At 38.8% G+C, this 13313-nt stretch overlaps 1 protein-coding gene across 1 annotated transcript in view; it reads right to left on the bottom strand.

The window, feature by feature from the left end:
* The window catches only part of TPH2 (tryptophan hydroxylase 2), an 88330-nt gene extending 77962 nt beyond the window's left edge, over positions 1-10368 (bottom strand). Inside the window, exons 1-4 of the mRNA XM_012642031.1 lie at positions 10120-10368; positions 7133-7285; positions 4223-4406; positions 4012-4112 (exon numbers count right to left, since the gene is read on the bottom strand). Of these exons, the coding sequence (XP_012497485.1) occupies positions 4012-4112; positions 4223-4406; positions 7133-7285; positions 10120-10224 (543 nt within the window). The 5' untranslated portion in view covers positions 10225-10368. The remainder of the gene's footprint in view (positions 1-4011; positions 4113-4222; positions 4407-7132; positions 7286-10119) is intronic.
* Between the last annotated feature and the right edge of the window lie 2945 nt (positions 10369-13313).

Raw genomic sequence — 13313 nt, 5'->3', positions numbered from 1 at the left:
TTCTTTCTAGGGTTGTTTCTTTAAGCTGCTGGAAGCCCAGAAAGAATTGTTTCAATTTAACTTCTTACCTCTGCAACCCCGAAGGACAACCAGGAAGCGGCAGCTCGCTTAAATGGAGGCCAGACGACAAGCCACTGGGATCACCGGTTTGAGAGTAAAAGAACAGGACGAGAGGCCCACAAAGCCCTAGACCAACTCTGCTGCACCTGAGACATTTCTGCAGGGTGGGCTGTTCACAAGGAACCTCGAACTCACTAGAAAGTCACCCCATTCTCTTGTCTGGCTGAAAGAGAACTGGCCTCAAGGCTAGAAATCTTTGCAGGTCTGTCTGCTGGACAGAAATGAAGAACTTCCATGTCAATGACCTTTCTTTCAGGAATGACAAGAGAGTTACTAATGGGGAGGAGAGAGAAAAAAAATGCCCTGAGATGGTCCTAATACCCTGTAGAAATGAAGTATTCTCGGCCCAGAAGCTGACACTTTCTTTCTTGTGTTGCGAATTGGGAGTTTTTAAACTGGGGTTCATAGGCAGGCTTGTGAAGCCCTACAATATCTATAGACAAAATTTGTGGCCATAGTTACCACATTCACAAGTAGGTCAGTGACCTTAAAAGGGGTCTCTTGCTGTAGAAGGTAAATACAGTCATGCTAAAAAGTATGTTTCAACACTCACTGGTAAAACCAGGCGACTTGAGATGGTAAAACTGAAGAATTCCAAGCACCTTTGTTATTTGAAAAGAAAGCAGGACATGACAAAAGGAAAAGTGTCCTGTGAAAAGCACAGCATCTGTTTCCCAGTTCCTGCCAGACCGGACACCATGGTAACAGCATCGTGTTCTGCTGGGCCTCCGGAAGAATCTCAACTCTCTCTCCTCGGCAAACACCTGCACCTTTTCCACAGACGCAAGAGAGTGATTTACTCATCATGCCTCATTAGCTTAGTGTGGCAGTGATTACGCAAATGTTGTGGCGATCCACAGCTTCCAGGATTGAACCATGGACTGGCAAAGTAAAACAAGGACGCTAGCTGCACTAGCGATTACAGAGAAACAGCATTCCTTGCCCGTCATTCTGAACTGAAGCCAGGGATAGGGTTACCAGATAAAATACAGGACACCCAGTTATATTTGAATTTCCAATAAACAAAAATAATTTTTCAACTAAAAATGATTTATTGTTTATCAGAAATTCAAATATAATTGGGCATTCTAATATACTTATTTGCTAAATCTGGCAACCCTAGCACCCAGAGAGTACCTACAGCAAAAACCCACATTCCCTCCCTCAATTTAAATCAAAGGAAAGTGAAGACCCAGCCTGAACCCTAAAGTGCTCAGCTAAATTTACATAGACACTCAAGTAGCTATCCCAAGTAGTTCAACCCTGGTGGAATATCAGAATCACCTGAGGAGCTTTAAATAATACATCAAACCCGGCTACATTCCCAGAGGTTCTGATTTAAGCTCTCTGGGGTGAGGCCCTGGAGTCAGTTTTTTTTTTAATTCTCCACAAGTGATTTGAATAGAAAGCTAGGGCTGAGAATGACTGAGCTAGGGTATGAGTTCTCAAACTGTAGAGCTCATCAAAATCTCCTGCAGATCCTTTTATATGCAGATTCCTGGTCCTATCCCTGAGAGTCCTGATGCAGAAGGTTTCAGATGAGCCTCCAGATAATGCATTTGTAACAAGCACCTTATGAGTGGACCTTGGACTACATTTTGAAACACCATCCCAGTCTAGATGCTGGCTACTCCAAGTGTGGTCTCCAGCCCCTCCAGTGTAAGCCTCAACTGGGAGCTTGCTAGAAATGCTGAACCTCAAGCTCTACAGAATCATTACCTGCATTTTTAAAACATTTCAAAGGTGATTTGTTTTTCCACTAAAGTTTAAGAGGCATTGACCTAGATATTTAACCCTTTCTAGGGAGCCTCAGCAAGCTGACTCTTAAATTCCAAGCCCCTTCTGAACTTTCCTATCTCAAGGGTCCCTGTGTCTGTCTCAGGACTGGGATTATTCCCAGGCATAAAAAGTGCTTAGACAACTTTTTCCATCCTTATCAAATAATAACTTACAAAACACCAATTTACCAATGTCAAATTTTGCATAATGAACATTTGGTATGCTTATAAAAGAAATATATGTGGTTTTAAAAATGAAAAGAGAGAGGATTGCTAAGTACTTGCAATTATTTCAAGTGGCTGCCCAGAAAATAAGAGAAGGTATCATAAGGTGGGTGTAATTAGGAGTAATGGAATAAAATTAAGCACAGGAAAATTTACACTTGCTATTGGAATAAATTTTTTCTCAGCAAGGTCAGTAGTTCTTGTGATCGTTCCATTGAAATGGCCGAACTCCTTTCTCCAGGTTGAGTAATTTTCAAACTAGACTAAGGGGAGCATTAGGAAATAGGAGGTTATCGAAAAATCCTTTACTGTCCAGGCATTGATCTGGATGATTTAATACAGCATTTCCATGACTGGAATTAAGCATTTACCCTTGCCAAAATGCCTTCCAGTTGTTTTATTAACTAGGCTTTTCAAACACGCCTTTGAGGTCAATAACAATTTTATTTCTACTTTTTACGTAAAAACCGTGAGGTGCAGCGGTAGAGGGACTTAGCCAAGGTCATTCTGCGAGTTAACAGCTGGTGTCAGTGCAGTCCTGGTACTACTAAGCTCTTAAATCAGGCTTCTGTGCTAATTCTGACTTCTCTGAGGTTGGGAGAAGGGAAAGATAACAGTGGATGATTACTAAAAGCACTTTTCAATGTTTTCTGAATATTCAGGAATTACTGGAAAATATTCTGAAATTTTAGGCTATATTGGCAAATGTAACACTCTGTGTCTTTGAGTGAATTTAGCTTTTTGAAAATAATGCAATTGAATTAGGTCTGTTTGACCATTCATTTGAATTGGTCTGAATTGGTACATTATGCCAAATTACTGGTTTGATTGAAAATTCCCCTGAGTTAAAGTTGTCATAGCTTCCTTTAAAACAATGGTTCTCAAATTTAAGTGTGGACTTGTTAAAATAAGTCCCCAGATGATGCTGATGCTGCTAATCCTAGAATGAAACTTAGAAAGCCACTGCACAAAGCAGAGTCGCACTATCAGATTCCCAGATTTCCTTCATTTAAATAGAATGAATATCTGTAAACTATTACCCTCAGACCTCAGACCACAAAGGTTTCCTATAAGCATTACTGGTCTGCTTGGGTTTTACCCTTTTTCTGTCCGTTTTTAGACAAGAGGCACTGGGGGAGGGGAAAAATGCCTGTAATGAATGGGTGCATTGCTTACTTCTCCCAGACTATTAACTGTACTTCAATCTGACCATAAAGAAGTTCCAGGTCTCTTGTGTTAAATAAAAACTGATGTAAAGGGGGGAAGCGGAGAATAGTGGGAAATGCTTACCCAAGTATCATATTTCTTTAAAGATGGTCGTTTTTATTGGAGTAGAGGAGAGAATGGTGGTAGATAGATTCAGGGTAGATGCGAGAAGAGATATGTCTTCCATCACAGCCTTATTCTAAAACCCTCTGCCTTTCCATTGAGACTGAAGTCAACCACATTACTCTACTCCTAACTACTTCCAGTCAAGAAAAATAGCAAGAAGAATTTTATTCTCTCACCGAGCCCCATAATGCCTAGTCCTCCCTACTTTCCCAATGGTGTGATCAATTTCAGTTCACCGTTTTTCCAAGGGTCACCATCTGCAAGTATATTTCAGGCTGTCTAATTCCACAGAAATATTCTCCAAGGTTTAGAATCTCCTCCTCTGTCCAACCCTTTTAGAAATAAATGCTACGTGAAAATGCCATCCCTCTAACCTGCTTCCAGCCAACACATGTGTACAGGAAAGCTTTATCATTTGGAAGTCTGCTCTCGGTTATGGGGAATGAATAATAAATTGTTCTACAATAAAGCATTGCAGCACAGAACATGGCACGCCGCCTGGCACATGGGCGGAGCTGGGAGAGCGTGTGCAGAATGGATTTTACTGGACACTTACTGGGTGGTCGGCATCAAGCTCAGAACCATACATGAGAACTCTGTGAGAGCATTTGTCTAACTCAGAGATCTTCCGGGGGAACCAGGGCACATCCTCTAGCTCTGTTGAAAACACAGTGCAGGTTCAAAAATATTAGCTTACAGGTTGTGTTTTCACTTTTGCAACATTTGCGAGATTGTAAAATCACCCGACAAACAAAGACCACCCTTGCCTTCTTCCTCTGTCCAAATGTTCTCTGGCGGATTCAGCGTCACAATTGTGGTTTGAAATTTCAGCAACTGAATGAGCTCGTTGAATTCTGCTTTGCCACACTCACAGTCCACAAAGATTTCAACCTCGGAACTCCTTCGTCGGGATTTCCTAGATTCGATGTGAACCATGTTGACATGTTTTTCCTGTGGAAACATAAGCAATATCTCTAAATCATCTTCAGGGCACAATAAAAGGGAGGCCACTAGCTTTCCTTGTTCAAGTCTTAAGCAAAAAGGTGCTAAGTCCCCACAGAAGCAGGAAAGACAATTTCCTTGTTCTTTGATTGACTAAAACGTGGAAATGTTTTCAACCATTGTCTCTAATAAGAAAGCTATATATTTATTCTTCTGTGTGTAGGTTGTGCTATCTCATTTTAAAAAGAGAGGGCATTTAAGATATATAAAGGGCCCTATAAAATGTATTATAATTTTGAACATCGTCATTTCCCAGAGTGGTCCACATCCCACAGGTGGTAGCTGATTAAGTTTGGGAAAAAGTTCATTTATATTATCATGTAATACCTAGATTCATATTTTTGTTTCTGAAAAACATAACAAAAACTCAAGCTCCGATATAAACTTTCCTTTCAAAATAAAGTTTAAAAATAATCTTTTAAAAAATAAATGGAGAGCCATGTGCAGTGGCATTTGCCTGTAGTCAGTCCCAGCTACCCGGGAGGCCGAGGCAGGAGGATCACTTGAGCCTGGAAGTTTGAGGCCAGCCTGGGAAACAGAGCAAGACCCTGTCTCTAAAAAATAAATAAATAAATAAGTAAACAATACAAATGGCAGGCAGAAATCGGGAAGGTGGTATAAAAATGACTGAAGTTTGGGAAACATTAGTCAAACTGGAGCCCACATTGCAGAAAAAAAAAGGAAACAGTCAAGAGAGAATCTCTGAAGGCAAAAGGAAAACAACTTCCTTAGGGGATAGTGAAGAGGGGAAAAAAGGGTAAATAAGTAAATAAATAACCCTTAAATGGGACTCATTAGTAATTGTTCTCTTTTGGCAATTACTCCGGGCTAGGTTCATCCAATGACGTGTCATTGTAACTATCACTCTATATAACATGATGGATCTCAGAGGTAAAAATCTTACAATAAGATGTGCAAGGGAGGGCAGTAATTTAATATTTAAAAATCAGGTTTGAATTTCCCCAGTGATGTACTCTTCATTTCTCCTTAGTTAACTGAAGACTAAGTTCTCCTCTCCACTCCAACCCACCCCAAAATAAGTGGACACCTCCCCATCACTCCAGATGGTACACTCTGATTCTCAGCACAGGTTTTCTGATACAATCCTGGATGATCTCGGAATTTTCAGCATAGAAACAGGAGAGGTACTTTGCAGTGCCAGAATGGGATTAAATGAAACAGCATTCTCTTCTATATAAGCATTCTCTTCTAGTCCTGTGACCAGGAAAGTAATGTTCTATTTCTGTTTTTATTAACCTTTACAATAATACCATATTTTCTAAATTGGCTGATAATAATAGTAAGATTAATATTAAGTTCAAGGTGCAAGAGACTTCACATCTATTGTGTCACTTCAGGCTTTTAATGTCCTTCGGTCAAAGCAGAGTAGATATTTTTAAGGGAACTGAGGTCCAGATGGATTAAGTGGTTTAGCTAAGGCCTCATGACTAGCTGATGGCAGAGTGAAAATTCAGGGCTGCTAACTCCTTCTCCAGGGATTTTTCCACTGCACCCAGATGTCTAATTGAATTGGCCTGCCTTTGGCACTATATGGATACAGCCTTGGATGACATAATTATGTGTAAAATATTTCCCAAGATTTCCATTATCACTGTTTATGGTGCCTGATCCTTTTTTCAAGGTCAAAAGAGAGCAAGGAAATATTTGCCAAATCAGACTGCTAATTCCCCCTCTATGATCATCATAGAGGCATCATAATAATGCCTCATATCTGCACACTTTGCAAAGTGCTTTCATGCACATTATTTCATCCCTACAATCCCGTTAGTTAAGAATTATTATTGCTATTTTACAAATGAAGAAATTAAACCTAGGAAGCAGCTAGTGATTAGCCACGCCAGTTGCAATCTGAATCCCCTGACTGCAATTCCAACTACCTTTCCAAGGCATCAGCTGCCCAAAGCACCTCGGAGGACCAGCCTCCTTATCTCACAGCTCTCATCAGCAGCCAGTGCCCCCAAACAAAATGCATTTTGTAAGGGAAGGTGTTTGCTAAAGGTTAGAGGAACCATTAGGTATATGCTGGTAAAAAGGCAACAGCCTTTCTGGGCTTTTCTAGCCTCACCCCTACCCAGAATCTTTCTTGAAGATTCGAACGACGGATTGATGGGAAGATGATACTGCATTTCTGTAAGATAAGGGGCGAGCTAGCCCAACAATTTATATATAAGAAGACTGACTCATCTTTACAAAATGACACATTAAGTTCATGAAATAATGAAGCTTCGGGGAATACCAAGTACTTATACTCTTGTATCTTTATGCAACAAATGTGCTCTTAGGACAAGTGTACCATTCAAATGTGAACAAATCAAATCAAGCTGCAGGCTCTTGTTATTTAAGATACCCTGTTCGGCTCCTTTTGTGTTTGTATTTTCAAGTGTGAAGCTCACATTTTGACTTCCTCACCTGGCAGCGGTCTGCAGAGTTCCTAATAGGCTAACTCTGAACTAGTAAATCATAGTTCACGTGAATTTGCTTATTTCATTGTTTGGCAGACAAACACCTCTTGTAAAGCCTCATGAAATTTGGTTCCCTTGAATCTTTCACTGCATTATATAAAAATTGATTTAGTAATGTTTGATAGCAGATGACAGGTTTGCAAGCAGGCACACAGTCATTTTTTAAATTATGTAATGATATTTTACATTCACCTGAAAGAGCCTCAGCGCTTTTACCAATCCACCAACTTCGTTTTTCAAGGAGAATACAACTGCTGTCTTGCCACTTTCGGTAGCAGTTTCACTTTTACCGCTTCCCTTGTTGGCTTTCTTGTCATCATTTTTCCCAGAGTTAGCTTTATTTAGCTTCAAAAAGGCAGAAGCACACACAAAAAAATATTAGTTAGGATTCCAGAGTCCTCCATAATTAGATATTTTCCCCCAAATATTCCATTTGATGCTGGAAGCCCCACCAATCACACAAACTCAAGGTGAAGTTGCCGTGTCACTCATAACTTTCAATCATAAATATTGGTCTAATTTACTCTGGAACACTATTTTCCAGTGGTCTAAGACATCATCTAGTGGCTGAAATTAAAGGAGAATCAGATTCGCTTCACTTTAACAGCAACAAAAATCTGACCATCATAAAGTATGAAGTATCATATATGAATAATCCCTACCTTTCTTTATAGGTGCATTTTACAGCATAAAATTTGAAATTTTAGCCTAGTTGAATCACATGGAAACTATATTCATTAGTAAACATAATAATAATAAAACCCAGCACTTATTTTTGACAATAATTTTAGTTTCAATTAAATCTTAAAAACAAAATATCCATTTCATTCTGAAATATGTTAGGACGTGCCTAGAGATTAATTGATAATCTCACTTTCTGCAATTAGACCCACATTGTTAACATGAATTATCAATGTGAATTTACATGCAGCAGTTGAACACAGAGGAATGTATGCAGCTACGGCCATCTGTGTCAGAAGATGAAAAGTCACTGAAAAGTGACTATTAAAATTCAGCCACAAATAAAAGAATAAAAAAAGGAAGGAAGGAAGGAAAAAAACTAGCTAGCTAATCATGAGGAGCAAACAATAGAATTTGAGAAACTGAAAAAGATTAACACTTCATTCGCCATTCAAGATCCTATAATATGTGATAAAGTAATGACTATTAGTCCTGTTGGCTAAAGATAAAAATGACAGATTCCAGTAACTTTGATCATATCATCAGAAACACAGTATAAAAAAGCTAGAAACTTTCATGTGACGATGCAAAATTATGGTGGTCTGTTTTGTGTTCTTTATACGCAAAAGCAGAGTTGGGCAAACAGATCTCCCTGACAAATGGTGATGTAATACAATTTCACCAATCTAGTACATCCTCATGAAACTGAGAAATTTAAGTTTGATTTGGAACCCAGTGAATAGTGATTTACCATTGTCTTCCTCTGATTTCTCCACTGGCTTTATTTCCACACGTTAGTATTGCCTCACTTGCTAGATTTATATATAATAGATAGAAATGAAGATTTTATTATTTATGACTTGAGGGAGAACAGTTTATGCAGACAGTGACATTTGACAGTATGTTTAGTCATTAAAAGCTCAAATGTCTTAGGACTCTCAACATCTGCCTCCTCCTCACCATATAACACACAGAGCTCATATATTTAAGTAGCATTTTTATATGCAAGGGTCATACATTAACCATAACTCTAAGCTTTCTTTGTTTTCCTTCGAGCAGGTCATTATGACTTCAAAATTCTTCAATGTAATATCTCATCCAAATATTCACAATATTTAAATGTTAGAAAAATCTATTTATGTTTTGGCCTTACTTTTTCAAATTGATTTAAATAGTGCTACAAAAGTTGCCACGTTTACTTTTGAACATTTTTAGCAGTGATATGTCAGTACAATGCAACCCTCTGGCACATATTTGGAGCTACGATATTAAAACAGATCCTTCTATGTTACAGACTGAATTGGACTTGGTTGATAAACTCTGATAGTGCAGTAAGAAAATACCATTTAATATTTTTAATGACTAGGAACCCGAATATAGTTTTGTCTTTTTTTTTAACAAGCTTTGTTTGCTTGAAATGAACACATTTTTATTTCATTGTTTTTATTAAATACTATGACAATTACCTCAAATTGGGATCTAAAATTCCACAAATGTTGCTTTTTTATTCTTTAACTATGTTAAACATAAATAATCCTTTAAATACTAAAACAAGTGCATATTATTTTCATTATTTCATCAATTAAACTGAAAAAAATTGAGTAATGTGGAACACAGGAAAACATTTGAAAAGAGCCTGATCTTTCTTTTATTCCAACAACCTGTACCTATAGCCAATAATAGAAAATAATAATTCTGGGTTTAAGTACTAGGCTTTGTAGACAGAAGGGGATGCAGGAGACACAAGGATCTTCTGGGAACATGGAAATTTGATTTCTTCTCCCTATTTATTCTCATAATAATAGCCTTTCAAAATTCTACACACTTTTTTTGGTTGCAGATTTAAGACATCGGTTCATACAAACTCTCTCTCTCTCTCTCTCTCTCTCTCTCTCTCTCTCTCTCATTTTATTTTATTTTATTTTGAGACAGGCTCTCACTCTGCCACCCAGCTAGAGTGCAGTGGTGAGTGGTGTCATTATAGCTCACTGCAACCTCAAATGCCTGGGCTCAGTGGTGCACCACCATGCCTAGCTAATTTTTCTTTCTTTTTTTTTTGCTTTTGTTTTTGTTTTGTTTTATTGTTTGTTTGTTTTTTGGTAGAAATGAGGGCTTGCTCTTCTTGCTCAGGCTGGTCTCAAACTCCTGGCCTCAAGCAATCCTCTCATCTCAGCCTCCCAAAGTGCTAGGATTACAGGCTTGAGCCACCATGACCAGCCAACCTCTCATTCTTAATGTTCAGGCATTGCTTAACTTTCTACTTACAAACTTTGAGGAAAGGAAGTTTAGCACGCAGTGATCAGTACACCTGCTTTACTTTACAGTGATAGGAGGAAGACTGGAGGCAGACAGGAGGGAAGCAGGGTGGAGAGATGGTAAAAGAGGAGTGATCTGAGGTGTGTGTGCTTACTATACACCAGGTATTCTTAGGGTGAGAAGAAGATGACCACCACCCAAGAAAACACTCCTCAAGAGAGTGCTGGGTACTCAGTACTCACTGTTAAGCTGCCAAGTAGCTGATGCTCTTCAGGCACAGCTGAATCCAGGGACAACCCTCTCCTTGCCCAGTATTTACTTGAAAACATCATCATTGCCGGCTGCATGGTTCCCGATGTAATTTCCTTTCTCTGCAACAGGGGGGACTAGCTCTGCAGTAGCAGCAGGTCTGGCGGAGATTGAGAGGAAGGGGCGTGCGATCAGCAGCCGGCGTAGGTCGCTGTCCACAACCCTGGTGCTGAAGAGCAATGCGAATCCTCCCATCCCGGAGCTCCTTTATATGCGTGACTGGCGACTGATGGAAGGTTGATTAGAAAGAAACTCATTTCTGGTTGCCGATGGCCAAGATCAGATTATAGACCTGAAGCCTGGGGTTATCTGTGCTCATGGTGCGATTTGTTTCATAGGTCGAGTAGCTGTTTGGGCGGGGGTGGTAGAGAATAATACGTAAGGGGATATTTGTACAAGAAATAATCTATCCCCTGACGTCAGCTGTCATCTCTCAAGTCTGCTACTGATGAATTAACCTCAGTCTTTTAAGTATTTGTGAATTCAAAGATTTTGTGCTTTCTTTACAACAGTAGAAAAATATTTTTTAAAAGATCAGCACTGCTGAATCCTTAAGCCATTTTACGTATTTTTTTCATTTGTAATTTTTACGGATACATAAATAGTTGTACATAATTATAGGGTACACATATTTTGATACAAGCATACAATATGTAATGATCAGATAGAATAATTGGGATATCCATCACCTCAAACAGTTATCATTTCCTTGTGTTAAGAACATTCCAATCCCACTCTTCTAGTTATTTTAAAATACACAACCATTTATTGTTAACTATAGTCTCCCTATTGTGCTACCAAACACTAAATCTTGTTCCTTCTATCTAACTGTATTTTTGTGCCCATTAACCAACACCGTTTTATGTTAATAAGCATTTTCTGACCTGATGTGTGATACTTTTGTCCATGTAAATGTGTGGGTGTGTGCCCACGTGTATATGTGACAGCTTTCATAAAAGGCGTTGATTCCTAATCCTGCGATGCCTCCATGCAGAGCGATGTTCAAGCAATTGTACTGCAAAGGAAATGTGTGTGAGGCTTTGATTTAGCCACATGTAGAGACGTATATCTCAGACACTAATTCTAGAATCTTCCTCACTAAGTGAGAAGTAAAAGGCAACTAAATACCCATATATCAGTCATTGCTTTGATGCTCTTGATGGCTACTGAATTTTTCCTCTTCACTTGTAACTATTAATAAATCAAATCCAGCAATTTGATATGGATAGATCAATAAATCTTCTTACTAGTCATACTTTAGAAAGTCATAAAATTTCATCATGCCACAGGAAAATATTACTAATCTTTTGAAGAATGGAAAACTTTTGACCAAATATGCTTGCTTGACTGTAAAACTAAACAAAATCTGAGGCCAGGACTGCTTGTCTATATACAAAACAAGATGAAAAATTTTTGGAACAGGAGTGGATGAACTAACAGTGACTAGGATTTAATTGTTTCTGGAGTCTTGGGGGAACATAATCATTATTTGATCTAATTCTAAAAATATCATTTAGCTTGCATTTTCTCTTAAGATCAGCTCTGATCAGCTAATAGGAAAGGCAAATTTAAATGAGTTGATTGAAGTAACAATAGTAATAATAATAGCTAATATTACTGAGTGCTTAGTATTTCCCAATTTCTTTTCCAGGCACTTTCTATGCACTTTTGCAGGTCAAAAAGTGATTCACCATCACAACAACACTTACAAAGCAGCCACCATTATTCCTATTTTACATGTGTAGAAACCGAGACACAGAAAGTTTAGGTAACTTGCCAAAGGTTTACACACTTAAGAGTGGCCAGGGCAGGATTTAAATTCAGGCAGTCTGGCTCCAAAATCCATGCTCTCAATCATTATATCCTACATCCTCTTGAGTATTCCAAACAAGTAAAAACATGTTAACAAAAGTAGACTCTGAAGACCATACATAAATTATTTCAGCTGGAACAGGATTTTGGAAGATGTGTAATTCAACAAATATTTGTTAAGCAGTCACCTTGTCTTAGGCATTGAAACTGAATCCTAGGGATGCAAAGATGAATGAGATACAGTGCCTACCCTCGAGGAGATCACAGTCCACCTGAAAGAAACACACATGCAAATAAATAAGTGAAATGAAATAAATTGGTTTCTCTACAGAAGATATCAAAAGCACTGGGGAATGAGTGTTCAATATTACCCTTAGGGGTGTCAGGAGAGGCTTCTGGGAAGAGTTGCCAAAGCTGGATCTTCAAAAGTGAGTTTGTTAGAAGGAATGGGAAATAGTAAGAAGATGATTCCAGGTAGAGAGAAAAACATAAGAAAATATAGACAGAACTGTTGTTGCTCAGCAATGACGGCGTATAAGTTTGGGGCAAGTGTGTGCAGTAAGATAAGGCTGAAGAGGAAAGAAGGTTCTAGGTTATGATAATTCTTGAATGACATTGTGTGGGCCTTGCACTTTATCCCTTTATCCTGTAGGTGAAGGAGAATAATTGCAGGGGCTTCATGCAGGGCAATTGTGTGATCATATTGGTATTTTAGAAAATAGCAGCTTGAGAATGGGCACAGTGGCTCATGCCTGTAATCCCAGCACTTTGGGAGGCTGAGATGGGAGAATCATTTGAGGCCAGAAGTTCGAGACCAGCCCGGGCAACATAGCGAGACCTCATCTCTACAAAAAGCTTTTTTAAATAGCCAGGCATGGTGGCACATACCTGTAGTCCCAGCTACTCAGGAGGCTTAGGTAAGAGCACAGCTTGAGCCCAGGAGTCCAAGGCTACAGTCGGTTATGATCATAACACTGCACCAGCCTGGGTGACAGAGTGAAACCCTGTCTCAAAAAAGAAAGGAAGGAAGAAAGAGAAGAGAACTTCAATGCTGAAGGCAGAAACCACTTAGGGTTTGAAATAGTCTAGCCATGAGATGACAACCTGGATTAAGGCAATAACATTAAGGATGCAATAAAAAAAACCCAGAGATGTGAAGGGGTAAATTCATTGGACAATGTCCCCGCTTGAATGTGGGAGCAGGGGGAAAAGATATTAAAAGTCATTTATTTAGAATATTTGTTTAGGATATTAAAGATTTAACTACTTTTTCCTCCTTCCAGAAACTTTATTGAAACAACACAAAAGATTTCCT

The sequence above is a fragment of the Propithecus coquereli genome, unplaced genomic scaffold (genome assembly GCF_000956105.1).
Source record: "Propithecus coquereli isolate 6110/MARCELLA unplaced genomic scaffold, Pcoq_1.0 Scaffold172, whole genome shotgun sequence".
Taxonomy (NCBI): Eukaryota; Metazoa; Chordata; class Mammalia; order Primates; family Indriidae; genus Propithecus; species Propithecus coquereli.
The sequence above is the reverse complement of the archived record's forward strand: the minus strand, read 5'-3'. Positions and strand labels throughout refer to the sequence as shown.